We start from the raw sequence: 15,278 nt of genomic DNA on the forward strand, positions 1-15,278 counted from the left end.
AGGAAAGACTACTGAGTTGTAGTAAAGATTAACTACAAAGACAGCTCCTGACTGAGCTGAGAACAAAAAGAGCAGTCCTATGAAACAGAGGGATCTGCAGAGATCCTCTTGTGTCCCATCACTGCCGAATCTTTTTCATTCATTAAATAGTTTCACTCAGAGATCTATGGAAAGGACTTATTAATATATATTTTTCCTCTTTAAAGAACATATTAGCATAAATAGCAAATTAGCACCTGGCCCATATCTCGGGGTAAGTACTTAACATTCAAAGGACTTTCCCCTAGAGATGTATTTTCCTTTGAAGTGTCTGCACTGAGGTACTCCCTATAATTTCCAACGTGTCTGCAAAATAAATATTTTCTGATCACGGCTTATTAAATCACAGAGTATTTCTGTGCAAAACACTGCACACAAATTTAAAGTGATGTGTGAGGTACATAAAAGAGAATATTAATCTCTGTTTGAGTTGAGTTATTAAATGCCTTCCCTTCCAGCTAATACTCTCACAGCCAAAGCAGCCAAAGTGCAATCCACTTATCAGGCTTATTGAGACATCATTTCTTGAAACTTCAGTCAGCGATATGCTCTGTTAATATCAGGGCCTATTGCTTTTATGTTCCATTTACAATAGGAAGCGAAATGTACCATATGATGTGTTAATTCTCAGATGGATAGAAAGCCTATCCTTAAATGATAGGTTTGAGAGTGTACATCCCCCCACTCCTCCCTCCCCCTCCGACTGTGAGAATATGTATTTTGCCCAGGGGTTTGTGAGGATGTGGAATGCTCTCTTAGCAAGCTAAAGAGACTGAAGCAATAATGCTATTTAAAAGAGACACAGATGGATACTGGGTAGTAGATGTATTAAAGGGTATGTAAAAAGGATGCTGCATCATCTTTTGGATGAAATGTTAAACTGAGGTCACGTCTGCCTGTTCAAGTGGACGTTAAACATCCCATGGCACTATCTTCAAAGAGAAGGGAACTTCTCCTTGTGTTGTGGCCAACAATTCCCTGCATAAAATTGGTAATTTCACTCGATGGCTGTTTGTGGGACGTTGGCTGCCGCATTTGCCTACAGTCACCCCACTTTACAGTAAATCCTATGAAGCACTTTGAGATGTCCTCTCAGTGTGAATGGCGCTATATCAAATGTAAGTTTTTATTTATTGAACCTGTTGGTGAGGTCGAGTTTTAAGCACAGGCTTTAACCACATTTTCGGTTCATGTGATAATCATCACATCACAAGTTGAGTTTCATCCTCCCCATCCCCCCTCGATATATTTAACCCAGGCAGCAAACTACCAGCAGGATGTTGTTCTATCCAACAAATAACAATGTGTCTATAAACAGCTTCGTACAACAAGCCTCCCCCATCCCCCATAATTTTAAGATGATTTAGTTTTGGCCGTATTTGAGCGAAACTGAACAAATACCATTTATCATTAAAGAGAACAATCACAGCAGATCCAAAGAGCCCAAACGACCGTGTGAAAGCTATAAAACCTGAACACTTCAGACAGGCAAATGAGCCTTGGTGTGAAATGTGCTCTTTCAAAATAATAAAGGTGTGATTTGCTCCTTTCGTCATACATTTTATTGTGTTAACAATCTCCAGGCTGGTCTCGCTCTCGCCAGACTGCAAAGTGTGGCACTCTGTAAAGGAGTAAGACTTAATAATAATATAATAATAACTAATAATAATAATAATGTAATAATAATAATCCTTGCATTTGATATAGCAACACATCACGTTGACGAGACATCTCAAAGCGCCTGACAGAATATAGTGAATAGTGGATTGACTGTGTATTTTGTGGGCAAAGCCAGTTTGAAACAATGTATTTGCTTCAACCACAGATCTTTCTAAACTCCCTAAATCTACTATTAGCTATCATATTTATAAGCTCTAGTTTTGGACTCTCCAACAAGTGAAAACGGTCTATCAACATCCACTATTTCAAATCCTTTCATAATCTTAAATACCTCTATCAGGTCCACTCTCAATCGTCTCAACCTATCCGATCTTTCTTGACAGCTGCATTCACTCATCCTTGGAAACAGTGCGGGGAGAATGCTGCGTTGTTGGAAGTGCTGTACTTTGGACATTAAACTGAGCTATTGTTTGCCTGGTCAGGTGGACTTTAAGGATCTGTGGCACTGTTTGCAAAGAGCTGGAAGTTTTTCCAGGTATCCTGGACAACAATGCCCCAATTAAAACACCATTACTGAATTAGTTGGAACATCTGTGAGTCTTCGTCCTCCTGGTTTGAGTTTTTGAGGTTGGGGGGGGAGAAGAAAAGGGTGAAATTTAAATTAAAACTTTGATTTACCACCAGAAATGCGGTGGACTTGTGACTTGGCAGCAGACTGGAAGAAACATCAATAGCTTCAGTGTATAAGTCAGGCTCCACGGCAGCAGGTCCTAAAAATCTATGTTACCACGAGACCTTTGTTAACATGACCTTTAATTTACAATAACTTGGATGCCCTGCCAAAGTCAAAGGCTGGCCACATACCAAATGTAAGTATTATTATTATAAAAATTAGGCGTCAGCCTGGCTCAATTTGTAGGACTGTCACCACTGAATCAGAAGGTTCTGGGTTCAAGCTCCACATTGAGATGTTGAACTCATATAGTCTAGGTTGTCAGAGGTGGGGGTCTACATTGGGGGAGTGGGATTAATTTGAATAGCCCTTATAAAAGAGCTATTAAACGAGATCAGACACGATGGACCGAATGGCCTCCTTCTGTGCTGTAAAATTCTATGATTTTATGATTGCCAGAGGTACTGTCCTTTAGATGAAATGTTAAACCGAGGTCTTGCCTGCAGGTTCAGATGGACAGTAAAGATCCCAATGGGCCTATTTGAAAAGAAGAGGGAGTTGCTTCCTGTGTGCTGGCCAACAATCCCCCAGATAAAATTGGTCATTCACTTCACAGCCATGTGTGGGATTCTGCTGTGTACAAAATGGCTTCCATATTTGCCTACAAAGTGTACAGTCTCTACACTCCGAGGTAAAATCCTGTGAAGCATTTTGAGAAATCCTCCCGATGTGAAAGGCACTATATCAAATGCAGAGATGGATTATTTGAAATCACAGTATGAATGACCAAGCTGTACATTAATTATATTACCTTAGTGTGCTCAAAGTACATATCAAACCTATCACTTTTTAATCTCGTAAGGATTTATCCCATTAAATGAAAAATATCAGTATGTAAGCAAATAAAAACACTCTGCCATGAAATTAAGTTTGTCTGCAAATTTACTCTTGGAAACACACTAATGTATGGAAAATATATTACTGAATCATAAAATTAGACAGCGAAGGACAAAAATATATTTGTTTATAAACGGTTAGCAAAGCAAAACAGAGATGAATAATATTACTTGTAATAATCATTCTTGCATTTCATACAGAGCTTTCATGTCAGGAGGTCGTGTCAAAGTGCTTCACAGGATTTCCTGTCACGTGTAGTGACTAGAGTTTGGTAGGCAAATGTATAAATAACATATCCCAGCTTTTATTCAAAATATCATTTGAATAGTTAAAGTTAAACTGATGATAAACTGCTGATGTATTTGCCAACAAAAACACAAAGTCACTCCACTTTACCATATATCCTGTGAAGCGCTTTGGGACATCTTCCTGATGTGAAAGGCATTATAATCAAATGTAGTGATCAGTACATCCAATCTCGTGACTTTATTTGACTGAAACTACAGTGGGTGGAAAGGTACATTTGATTGCATGGTACTGTTGTGCTCACAGCAGGGGAAAGCAGGGTCAAGGTATGCTTTGGCTGGCTTTGCACCAGCATGGCTACTCTCACTCATTGAGGCCAGCTGACAGTTCAGGGCCTCTTTATGAGCATGAATGGAGTGGAGCCAGGATGTTTGGCTACCAGCTAAGTGGCCACTGACTGGGCTGCGCTGGTCTCCTTGGTAATGGGGAAGCCTAAGGTGGAGCTTGATCTTGATCATTCTTGATCAGTGGGCGGGATTGGAGGTGACAGTGGGAACCGGCGCAAGATAGACAGGAACAGTCAGAAGCTGAGGAATGAAGAGCTGAATAGCTGATCTGCAGGAGATAATAATAATAATCCTTACATTTGATACAGCACTTTTCACGTCTTCTAGGCGTCTCAAAGCGCGTCACAGAATAGACTGTAAAATGAATTGACAGTATATTTGTGGGCGAAACGCAGCAGCCAATTGGGCACAGCAGTGTCCCACAAACAGTCGTGGATTGAAGTGACCAATTTAATTATTGCNTTTTTTTCTTGAGGGATTATTATCAGGCGTGTGGAGGAAAGAAACTTGCCCAAGGTTTTGCCCTGCCGGGAATCGAATCCAGGTCTCTCGCTTGCGAGGCGAGTGCTCTAACCACTGAGCTACAGGACTACGGAAAATGAATGAAATAGGGCAAAACAAAGCATTGCAATAAGCCTTGGTATATGCAGATTCCTAAATAGTACAGCTTAAATAATTCATAAATATGGACACTAATATCATCATCCTCTGGGTAATAACAATTCTCCAGATAAAATTCATCATTCATGTCATGGCTGTTTGTGAGACAGTGTTGTGTGCAACTTGGCAACCATATTCGACACTACACTTCGCAATAAAAATCCCGTGAAGTGCTTCGACAGTGTGATAAGGTGTTACTTCAAATGTAAGGATAAACATATTCAACAACAACTTGCATTTATATAACGCTCCTCACACAAGGTAGCGTCCCAGCACACTTGACAGTAACGGAGCTCAACACTGAGCTGGGGGGAGGTGACCATAGGCACAGTAGAAGATGAAGGTTTTCAGGCGCAACCTAAAGATGGGGAAGGAGGGGGCAAGGCAGAGGGATTGAGAGTCCCAGAGTTTTGTGGTCTAGTGGCTGAAAGTCTGGCTGCTGATGGTGGAAAGGAGGGCACAAGGGACAAGCAAATTATCATAAAGAATGTTATGATTTACATTAACTGTTACATCACTATTTAAATATTAAGGAAAGTACAACTTTTACTATGTGTTTACTAATTCACTCAATATTCCAAAGAAATGGAAAAATAATATTTTGTTTGAAATTCAATTAGAAATGCAATCAGTCATTTAAAGCACTCTGTGCCCCATTACTCAGTCAATGGTAGTAAACAGTCAATGTGGGATTTTTACAAAATAAATTGCTTATTTTCGTCCCTTACCATCAATGATGGTTTCACAACTGTTTTCCACTTATATACCCAGTTATAATCGTTACAATAATAATAATAATAATCCTTGCATTTGGTATAGCGCTTTTCACGTTGGGAGGGCATCCCAAAGCGCTTCACAGAACATACTGTAAAGTGAATTGACTGTATATTTGTGGGCGAACCCGGCAGCCAATTGCGCACAGCAATGTCCCACAAACAGTCGTAGATTGAAAATGACCAATTTATTATTGGTTTTGGTTTTGGAGGAATTATTATTATTAGGCTCTGTGTGGAGTAAGGAAACTTGCCCAAGGTTTCGCCCTCTGCCTGGAATTGAACTCAGGTCTCTCACTTGCAAAGCGAGTGCTCTAACCACTGAGCTACAGGACTCCACTCTCACTCAATGGATCTCACTCTCACTGCGCACAGTATGGTGTCCTCAAGCCTTGGCCAGATCCTAATATTCTCCAAAAGCAGGGTGCATCTCTCCAAGGAGACAGTGCGCATTCTGTTCCAGACACAGGGACATTTGCATGCATACGTGGCATGCAAGTGTGTCTGGTTTGGATATTCTAAAGCATAGTGATGGGTTTCTGCATGTATCAGACTCTTGGCTAACCAAAAGAACAGTAGTCACTATTCATGTTTGAGCAGCGACAGGGGAATGTTGGCCGCCTGATCATCACCAGGCGACACCACAGCAAAGTCCAATCCTGTCCTCAACCTTTACATTGTGCTGGACATGTTCACTATCCCTAACTCAAGGGTAAAGAGACCGACCATCATCACCCTACCACCAACAGCTAGATTGGCTGAGTCAAAATACTGCCATTCTCCTTTGTAAAAACAGCATATGTGATTGATTTTGCACAAATTGGTAGTGCTGTCACTTTGAGGCAGGATTGATCTCATTAAAATGTACTCCAGAGAGGTGAACTCGGGGAGCATGCAGTTGGCAGGCTGAATGACATACTGTATCCGAGCCATTCAACCCGAGCACAATGTGAGTTGGTCTGTATCTGTGGTTTGCCAACAAAACGCTCACCATTTTTGTATTGACAATGTAACATTTTCTAGCTCTCTGCTGAGTTTGGACTGCCCCTTCTCCCTGAACCTCAATGGATTTCAGTAATGTGTTTCAAGGGCCTTGGGACGTCCTTCCAATGAGAAAGGCGCTAGAAAAATGTAATTTGTTGTTATTGTTTCCTATCCAAGAAGATGGCAACTATGCCGGTGTATAACATTTAAAATGAAAAAGTAACCCCAGATCAATACTTCAGAATTCAAGTGAGTACGATAATAAGAAGACATAGGTTTAGAATTGTAAAGGGCAATTTCAGGACAGATATCAGGAAGCTTTTCTTTAAGCAGAGGCTAATCAATGACTCAAACATGGAGTGTCAGCTTAGACTAAATGAGTTCAAAGTCTCTTTATGCAGAGGCTAATCAACAACTCAAACAGATTGTCAACTCATTTAAAAAGCTGCTTCATGTTGTGATGGGGGATGGTAGAGTGGGTGTTCTGGAAGGATGAGATCGGATGGAACTAAGAGCCTTCTTCATTCAAAGTAATCTTGTGATGTGGGAGAACGTGGGTGATTGGAGAAATGTGTGAGCTGAATATCCCTTGTTCCAGTGATTTGGGGCAGTCTCAACCTTACGCATCCTACGCACATGTGTAACTGTTCGAGTTGACATGGGTTCATACTTTAATAACGTTCCTACTTTAGGACTGAATTTGACAGTCTTGAAAGAGGTCTTAGGGTTACCTCTGTGGGAGCAGGAAAACAATATAAATTGTTGCAGTCGGAAGTGCTAAGTTACATTTACACTAGACAATAATTGAAATGGTGCCAATGTTGTTGAGAATGTCTCAAAGTGATTGACAAAGATTGTGTGAAGTGTAATGACTTTGTATTTGTAGCTGTGTTTACCTATGAAACGGGCAATCACTACACTTTACAATATAACCTGTGAAGTGCTTTGAGAGATCCTCCCAACACAAAAGGTGCTATAATAATGATCCTTGCATTTTATGTAGAGCCATACAAGTCGGGAGAAGTTTCCAAAGTGATTCACATGATGTACTGTAAAGTGCAGTGCCTGTGTGTTTTGTAGGTGAATGTAATAGCCAATTTGCATGCAGCAAAGCCCCATAGACCACGATGAAATGAATGATCATTTTTTTCTGGGACATTGTTGGCCAGAAAACCAGAAGAAACTCCCTTTTCTTTTCAAATACTGCCATGGAATTATTAACGTCCACTTCAACAGGCAGATGGGACCTCGATTTAATAATAATAATAATAATCCTTGCATTTGATATAGCGCTTTTCACGTCGGGAGGACGTCCCAAAGCGCTTCACAGAATATACTTTAAAGTGAATTGACTGTATATTTGTGGGCAAACGCGGCAGCCAATGGCACACAGCAATGTCCCACAAACAGTCGTAGATTGAAAATGACCAATTTATTATTGTTTTTGGTTTTGGAGGGATTATTATTAGGCTCTGTGTGGAGTAAGGAAACTTGCCCAAGGTTTCGCCCTGACCTGCCTGGAATTGAACTCAGATCTCTCACGTAAAGCGAATGCTCTAACCACTGAGCTACAGGACTCCACATAATGTCTCATCCAAAGAACAATGGAGTGTCAGCTTAGACTAAATGAGTTCAAAGTCTCAAAGTGGGGCTTGAACCCACAACCTTCTGACCCAGAGGTGAGAGATGTTACCAACGGAGCCAGGATGACACCTCATCGGACAAAAGGAAAAGGCCAATTGACTCTCACAGTGGTCAGGTGGAAAAGCCAGCAGAATTCTTACCTGATGGTATGGAATACAGCAGATAGAATGAGTTCATTATGGACAGCGACAGCCATGTAGCGTGGTTCATGAAATGCTGATGGCACTGTCCGCACGGCATAGCAGAGATATACCCCCCAGAGGAGGAAGAGAAATTCAGCTGCGGAAGAAAAAGCACAGAAGGAATGGATGACTCGGAGCTTCGTGAATCACCCGTCCTAAAATATCCTTCTAAAGGGAAGTTATCCTATTTTGTGTGGTACATTTCCTTACAAATTACAGGGTAGAAATTCAAGTGAAGTCTAGATGCACTTGATTTTTGACAGCATTTCGAAGCGGGCAGAATTTATTAAGTTGTTGAATTCTGTACTGAGGTACTTATAAGAAACTTACAGAGAAAGAGCATCAAAATTAAGGCCGTATTTAAGAATGTGTAAAATTCTGTATGCTCTGAAACTCGGAGAGAATACAATAAATTTAGGCCCAGAAGATTGAGGTTCTCCCTCTACATTCTCAACCATGTACTGGGAAACCTTGTTAGAGTGACCTTCAATATAGTGTTGCTTCGCTTATAGTGTGGGTCACCTGTGGATACATGCTAACAGAAAGCATGGCATACCTGGCCTCTGTGACTAGTTGGCTAAAAATATGACTTGTGCATTGCCCCCATTTGTGGTATGTGGAAGAAGCACTGCTGGCATCACTTCACTAACAAAACAATATTAGTGGCATTTCTTGCACGTGAGTAGGGCGCTGGAAATTACAACAGTGGCAACCTGATGATGTGGAAATAACAGTAATTCACCCAATATGTCAGTAACAAACATCTGCCTTCACAGCACTTGGTAGGGGCTTCAACCCTTTGAACCATTTACATTTATCTTTGTTCTGAAGAGGTCAGTGTTCCTTTGTAAACTACGGCAGACTAAAAGTTTTCATCCCATCAGTCTGGGCTGAATTCAAAACTCAGCCCGAAGTCTAACCCACTATCATTTTCTTATATAATTATATTTCCACCTCACTGACGATTATGCTTCCTCTCCTGACATAATACACCCACATTAAAATGTTGAAGCCTATCCTAAAGAGCCTCATGGCTCTTCAATCCAGCATCTTTTGGTGAGGTTTTATGGTACATTAGCTGTAAAAATGCAGTGAGGGGGTGTGTCTGTAAACTGACGTTTGGTACAAAGCAATCTCCCCCAAATTAGTTTAGACAGAAGGACAGTTTTAGCTGTCAGCATAGCGCTTTCGAAATCTGAATCAAAGTGGAAAAATAATGCAACAGAATATCAATCTAATCTTCTGCTTTCACCAAACACTGTTCTGGAGCTCGAGCCTGGATGTCAACAGGAACCTCTAATGAAGGATATAAATAGAGAAGCAACTTTTCCTGAGGCAATTTATTCCTCTCTGCTCTGCACCTTTATTCATGTTATAACCTATAATAGCTTTATCTGACAAAATTGTCCTTTTACGCTTGTTGCTGGTTCATCTATAAACCAAGCACTAACTGTCAAAATTAATTGAGCCTCAGTTTTGAAAACTCGCACTGTTATCCATTAGGACATGAGCTGCCTTCCAGCTAACCAGGAAATGGTCTATTCTTCAAAGCAAAACACATCTGCCTCTCAGCCTTCTAAGTTATCCCTTTCCAGTCGATCACTGCAAATGCTGCCTTTTGTTTGGATGGGTTTTATCGGTATTGCTGGAGTACAGCGACCCCACTAATAAAATCCATGGAAACGGCGAGAAAGATGCAGCCGCTTAATACTTTATAATAATAATAATAATCCTTGCATTTGGTATAGCGCCTTATCACGTTTTCGAGACATTTCAAAGCTCTTCACATTGTAAAGTGAATTTGCATATTTTGTGGGCGAAACGCGGCAGCCAAACAGTCGTGGATTGATTGACCAATTTATTATTATTTTATTCTTTCGAAGGAATTATTACCCCCGGAAAAGCAATTTGCCAATCGACTAACAATCGGGTTCTTACTTACTGCTAGGTAAACAGAGGCGTGTGGAGTAAGGAAACTTGCCCAACGTTTTGCCCTGCCGGGAATCAAACCCAGGCTTCTCGCTTGCGAGGCGAGTGCTCTAACTACTGAGCTACAGGACTGGTTCTATGGTATCATTTGATCTAATCTTTTCCGAACAGCCATCCTATCACCTTCCCGATGCAGCCTGAAGCTTTTTGTTTGCTTCTGTCCTTTTTTTAAAAAAAATGTTTACGGATTTTAGAAACGGGAAACAACTATTTTGTTAAAATTATCTTCAAGTTGGAGCTGAAAATTCTCAAGCCTATTTAAAACCAATTTTACTTGCTATTTATTTTAAAAACAATATCAGTAATATTGTGCAGTCTGGTAGCTCGGTTTGATAAGATTGGTTTCCTGCAAAATCCAATTGCTGTGAGATTGGTGCCGGGGGCTGACTGTCACCTTGTCACTATTGACAGAAGATTATATCAATTCTTACAGCAAGTCTTATACCAATTTTTTTTTGGTCAGATGGGTGTCTGACACTTGCAGAAACCCATCACTATGCTTAAGAGTATCCAAACCAAGATGACATTACCATGAATTCCACCTACACATGGAAATTCCAGAGGTAAGTTGTTGGAATGAAATGCACACTCTCTACCCGGAGGGACGCACCCTGCTTAGCTAATTCTGGATGGTATTAGGTGCAGGTTGGCAAGAGCCAAGGCTTGGTGACCCCAGAGTGTGCATTGGGGTACTGCTGGAGTCTGACCAGTTAAAACTGTATAGCTTGCCATTGATATTGCTGTCCAGCAAGCTTATATCAACCATTGGGGGTAGCAGCAAACTGTAAGGAGAAACTGGACAATTGGACCAGCCTGTTCTGCAATACCCACCCTGACTTCCTCCCATCACAACATCAAACTTTTTTTTAAAAAGAGTCCAGGGTTCTGGCTTCAACCACCCTTCCTGGCAACTGGTTTCAATCATTAATTACTTTCCAAGTGAAGAAAACCTTCCTGGTGCCTGTACTGAAATTGCCCTTTGCAACTTTAAACCTGCGTCCTCTTGTTCTGCCGATTCATTGCATCCAAGAGTATTGTCCTTGGGTTTACTTTATAAAATGCAATTTAAAATCATTCCAATGAGTCCTGGGGGCAGACAACAGCATTGCTGTGCTGCTGTGATATAAATATAGCATGAGCTACTCTTAACGCTAATAGCCTTTGTATGAATATCGTGGCCTTGCAGCGCCTCAAGATAATTCACAGTAAAACGAGGTGTTCCCTGTTCTGCCTGAATCCACATGTGAGTGATTTCACTCAATTTTTGTATCAGGCAACTTTGTTTTAGAAGTAATCTTCTGCATTTGATTTTGTTACTGTGTAAAATGTAAGGTGCGTTCAAGAACCACTCAGGATGAATTATACATGGGTGAGCTGAGAGGTCAGTGTGCTGCTAAGGCCAAATAATAAACGCTCAATCTTAGACCGACTCCCACATGTACAGGACAGAGCTGTTTTCAATTGGGGCTGACAGTGCCAGTCTCCATGATGCCTCATGTAAACTTTGAAAGTATTCAGCATTTTTCCTTTTACAGAAACAAAACGAGAAGCTTGACACCTACACAAAGCTTAGAATAGGAGCTCCGTGAAAATGAGGTTCACAGCAATTTCCTGTCAAATTTCTCTCTTCTCCTCCTCTCCGAGAGGAGCTTTATTTCCTCTGCTACAATAAGGCTACGATAAGGTTATTAGTCCACGCTAGAAGCTGATGAGGAAACTCCAGCAATCAATCACTTTCCACACTAATCAACCAGCTTAATAACTCCACTAACATGTGTTTCAACGCATTAAATAACAGCAACCCACTCGTGGAGTGTGGAAACTCACTGCACAATAGAGGAGCTTCAAAGTCAGGAAACAGATTGAACCCAGCAGGTACAGGCTGAATCAGCACGATAACCTTCCAGTGGTAGAGGACGATCTGAGGAAGCGTCACAAAGTGACCTCTTAACCATATTAATAATCCTTACATTTGGTATAGTGTCATTTACGTCAGGAGGTTATTCCAAAGCACTTCTCAGATACGTTATAAAGTACAGTGGCTGTGTGCTTTGAGGGCAGACAAACATAATCAACGTGATGTTAGAGTCACATGGTTAACTTGAAAAGAGACCCTAAGAGATAGCAAAAACTTTCATTTGTACTTAAAGACCTCAATAATACCAAGTATGTCAGCTTGGCTCAGTGGTAGTGCTCTCGCCTCTGAGTCAGAAGCTTATGGGTTCAAATCCTACATCGGGACTTGAATTCTCATATTCTAAAAAGACATTCTAACGCAGAGCTTCGTTGGAGGTGCCGTCCTTCAGATGAGACATTAAACCAAGGTCCCTTCTGCCTGTTCACATTAAATAACTGGGACCTGTTAAAGATCCCATGGCATTATTCGAAAAGAGAAGGGAGTTTCTCCTTCCCAGAGTCCTGGCCAACAATCTCCCAAATAAAATTGTTCACTTACTCCATGGTTGTTTGTGGGACATTGCTGTATGCAATTGTGCTGCCGTGTTTGCCTACAAATACAATCCTGTGAAGCGCTTTGAGACCCCTTACGGCATCATAAGGCACTATACCAAACGTAAAGATTATTATTAATAATAATCAAATCTTTTGATTATGATATTGTGCCTTTCACATCAGGACATCTTGAAGCACTTCACAGAATATACTGCAAAGTGTGGTGAACGTGCATTTTTAAGTAGGCTCTTTCAAAACGCCTTAAGAGATGTGATAGATGTAATGTAATCTATCAGCACCTTGATAGATTTAATAGTGAGCACTCAACAGACAAAATGAAGATTTAAGGATATTGGACAAGATTTGTTTTGAAGGCATAGATATAACGCACATATTTTGGTTGAGAGGTCAAGAGGACAGAGGCATGGATGCTAACCAGAGTATTGGGGAAAAAAGCAATAGACAAATACACAGTCACTGCACTTTATAGGAATTCCTGTGAAGCGCTTTGAGATGTTGCAATGATGTGATAAGGCACTATATCAAAGGCAAGGGTTATCACTATTATATACTTGGCCAGCATTAATATCTCTCCCTCTATTAAATGTACATCCCTAACAGAAGGAAACAGAAAGTACAAGATAACATTTTCCACAGGTAATATTCAGGCAAGTCACACCTACCAATGGCCATCATGTAGTCCCAACGGTCCAACAGGCACATATTAAACTGAAGTCCATCCACAGTCCATCCCTGGGCAATCAGTGGAACATTTCTGTCCAAGTTCTCACAGACTGCAGACGTCCACGAGATTAGGAACCAGCACACTATGAGTAGAATGATTCCCAGCATCCTCACCACCCTCCAGCTTGTCATGTATGGGATTCGTTGCGCAGTCCGGGATAGGAAAACCTTCAAAACCCTGCAGCATCAGAGAGAGCAGAATCAACACATCATTCCTATTAATGTTATGGACCCCTTCTAGTTCTCCCCCCTCCTTCCAACACTGCGTTGTGCTCTGTCACTGTCACGCGCTCTGGTATGCTACCCTGCTTGAGGGGAGCTATATAAATGCAAGTGATTGTTGTTGAAGTAGTTAGTTTAGATACACTGAAATTCTACCACTGGTAAAAAAGTCAATCCTTCTGCCTCAGTTCATTCGCCGTGTAAATGAATCCAATACCAATCTTAATTAACGATGATCTATCTCTTTAAAGTACTAAGAAGCACAAATGATTGAGATGTAATAATTTAACCTGTGAATATGGGACACAGATTTAATTTTTTTTAATATAAGCCCTGAGAAAGACAAGAGATTAGAAGAAACCTTTCTCATACAATGGACATGTGAAACCGATTCAGCAAAAGTAGATGAATAGCCCCTGCAGAAAAAAAGAGGGGCAATGGCTGTTTGCGAATGATTTTCGAAGTTACAGGAGAGGCTGACTGGGAAATGGGCAAATGGTCTGTGAGAAATAATGGTGATGGCACTGTTGGAGCTAGGGAAAGGCAAAGGATATTGGGGTTGATTGATCATATGCCAATCACTACAAATAGGCATGTCTTTATAATGGTTGGTAGGGGGATGCCTACCAAAAGTCCCTGCCTCAGCATGGCTGGGCCAAAAGAATTCTCCACCCTGTTATAGAGTTCGGAATTTGAGTGCATCTAAGAGAAGATACCAACTTAACTCAATTGGTACAATGTACAGCAACACTCAAACCCAGACTCCAGGATCGACAAAGGGAGTCAGGCTCTGCCGAGTGGCTGAAAGTTTCTGAATCAACCATAATACCCAAGTCAACGAGTATTCAGTCCATGGTCAGATTTTAGGAAAAAGGATGTTAAAATGTGACGATTCAATTAGTGATGATTCAATTTGATCATTATCACACTGAATCAGTTATAAAACATGTTCACATGTTTCACCCTGTAGTCTTGTCAATCAATTGTGTCAACTGTCTGACTCAATTGATAGCATTCTCGCCTCTGGGACTTGGAACTCATAGTGCTGGCTGGTACTCCAATGTAGTACTGAGAAACACTGATTTGTCGGAGGTGCCAACCTTCAGTTGAGATGTTAAACCAATCACTTGTCTGCCTGTTCAGTTGGAGGTTAAAGATCCCCTGGGCCAACAAACCGCCAAATAAAATGGGTCACTTCATAGCTGTTTGCAGGGCACTGCTATGGGGAAATTGGCTGCTGCATTTGCCTACAAAATACATAGTCACTACTTTTTACAGTATATCCCATGAAGCGCTTTGAGACACCCTCACGTTGTGAAAGGTAGTAAATCAAATGTAAGAATTATTTAATCAAGAGCAGGAAATGACCTAGTTTGGTTGCAGTAAATAATGGTGTGAGGTAGAGTAGAGATTGTACCTGTACAACTTGAGAGTCACGGTTCCATATACTGTAGCAAAGCCCAGAAGACGAACCCATCGTAAAAGAATACATCTGAATATGCTTGGCTCAAAGTACAATATAACAACCTGCAAGAGAAAACCAAGGGCAAGTCCGATTTACCCAGTATTCCAGCAGTCTATGGTTCTTATTTCCATTATTAGAGTATATATACACAATTCCCCAAATAAAACTGGTCATTCACTTCATGGCTGTTCATGGGACATTGCTGCGTGCAAATCTGGCTGCCGTGTTTGCCTACAAATACACAGTCTGTTGACTTCAATCAGCCGTGGATTTGGCTGATGCATGTCGTCAGTGGATTTGGACCTGATATAACCAAGCATAGATATATTCCTGTGAAGTGTG

General features: G+C 41.0%; 1 protein-coding gene across 1 annotated transcript in view; it reads right to left on the minus strand.

Annotated features, from left to right (window-relative positions):
* The window catches only part of gpr158a (G protein-coupled receptor 158a), a 193,917-nt gene that overhangs the window by 21,311 nt on the left and 157,328 nt on the right, over window positions 1–15,278 (minus strand). Inside the window, exons 6-8 of the mRNA XM_007889712.2 lie at window positions 14,889–14,998; window positions 13,189–13,427; window positions 8,024–8,162 (exon numbers count right to left, since the gene is read on the minus strand). Of these exons, the coding sequence (XP_007887903.2) occupies window positions 8,024–8,162; window positions 13,189–13,427; window positions 14,889–14,998 (488 nt within the window). The remainder of the gene's footprint in view (window positions 1–8,023; window positions 8,163–13,188; window positions 13,428–14,888; window positions 14,999–15,278) is intronic.

The sequence above is a fragment of the Callorhinchus milii genome, unplaced genomic scaffold (assembly GCF_018977255.1).
Source record: "Callorhinchus milii isolate IMCB2004 unplaced genomic scaffold, IMCB_Cmil_1.0 Scaffold2, whole genome shotgun sequence".
Lineage (NCBI taxonomy): Eukaryota > Metazoa > Chordata > Chondrichthyes > Chimaeriformes > Callorhinchidae > Callorhinchus > Callorhinchus milii.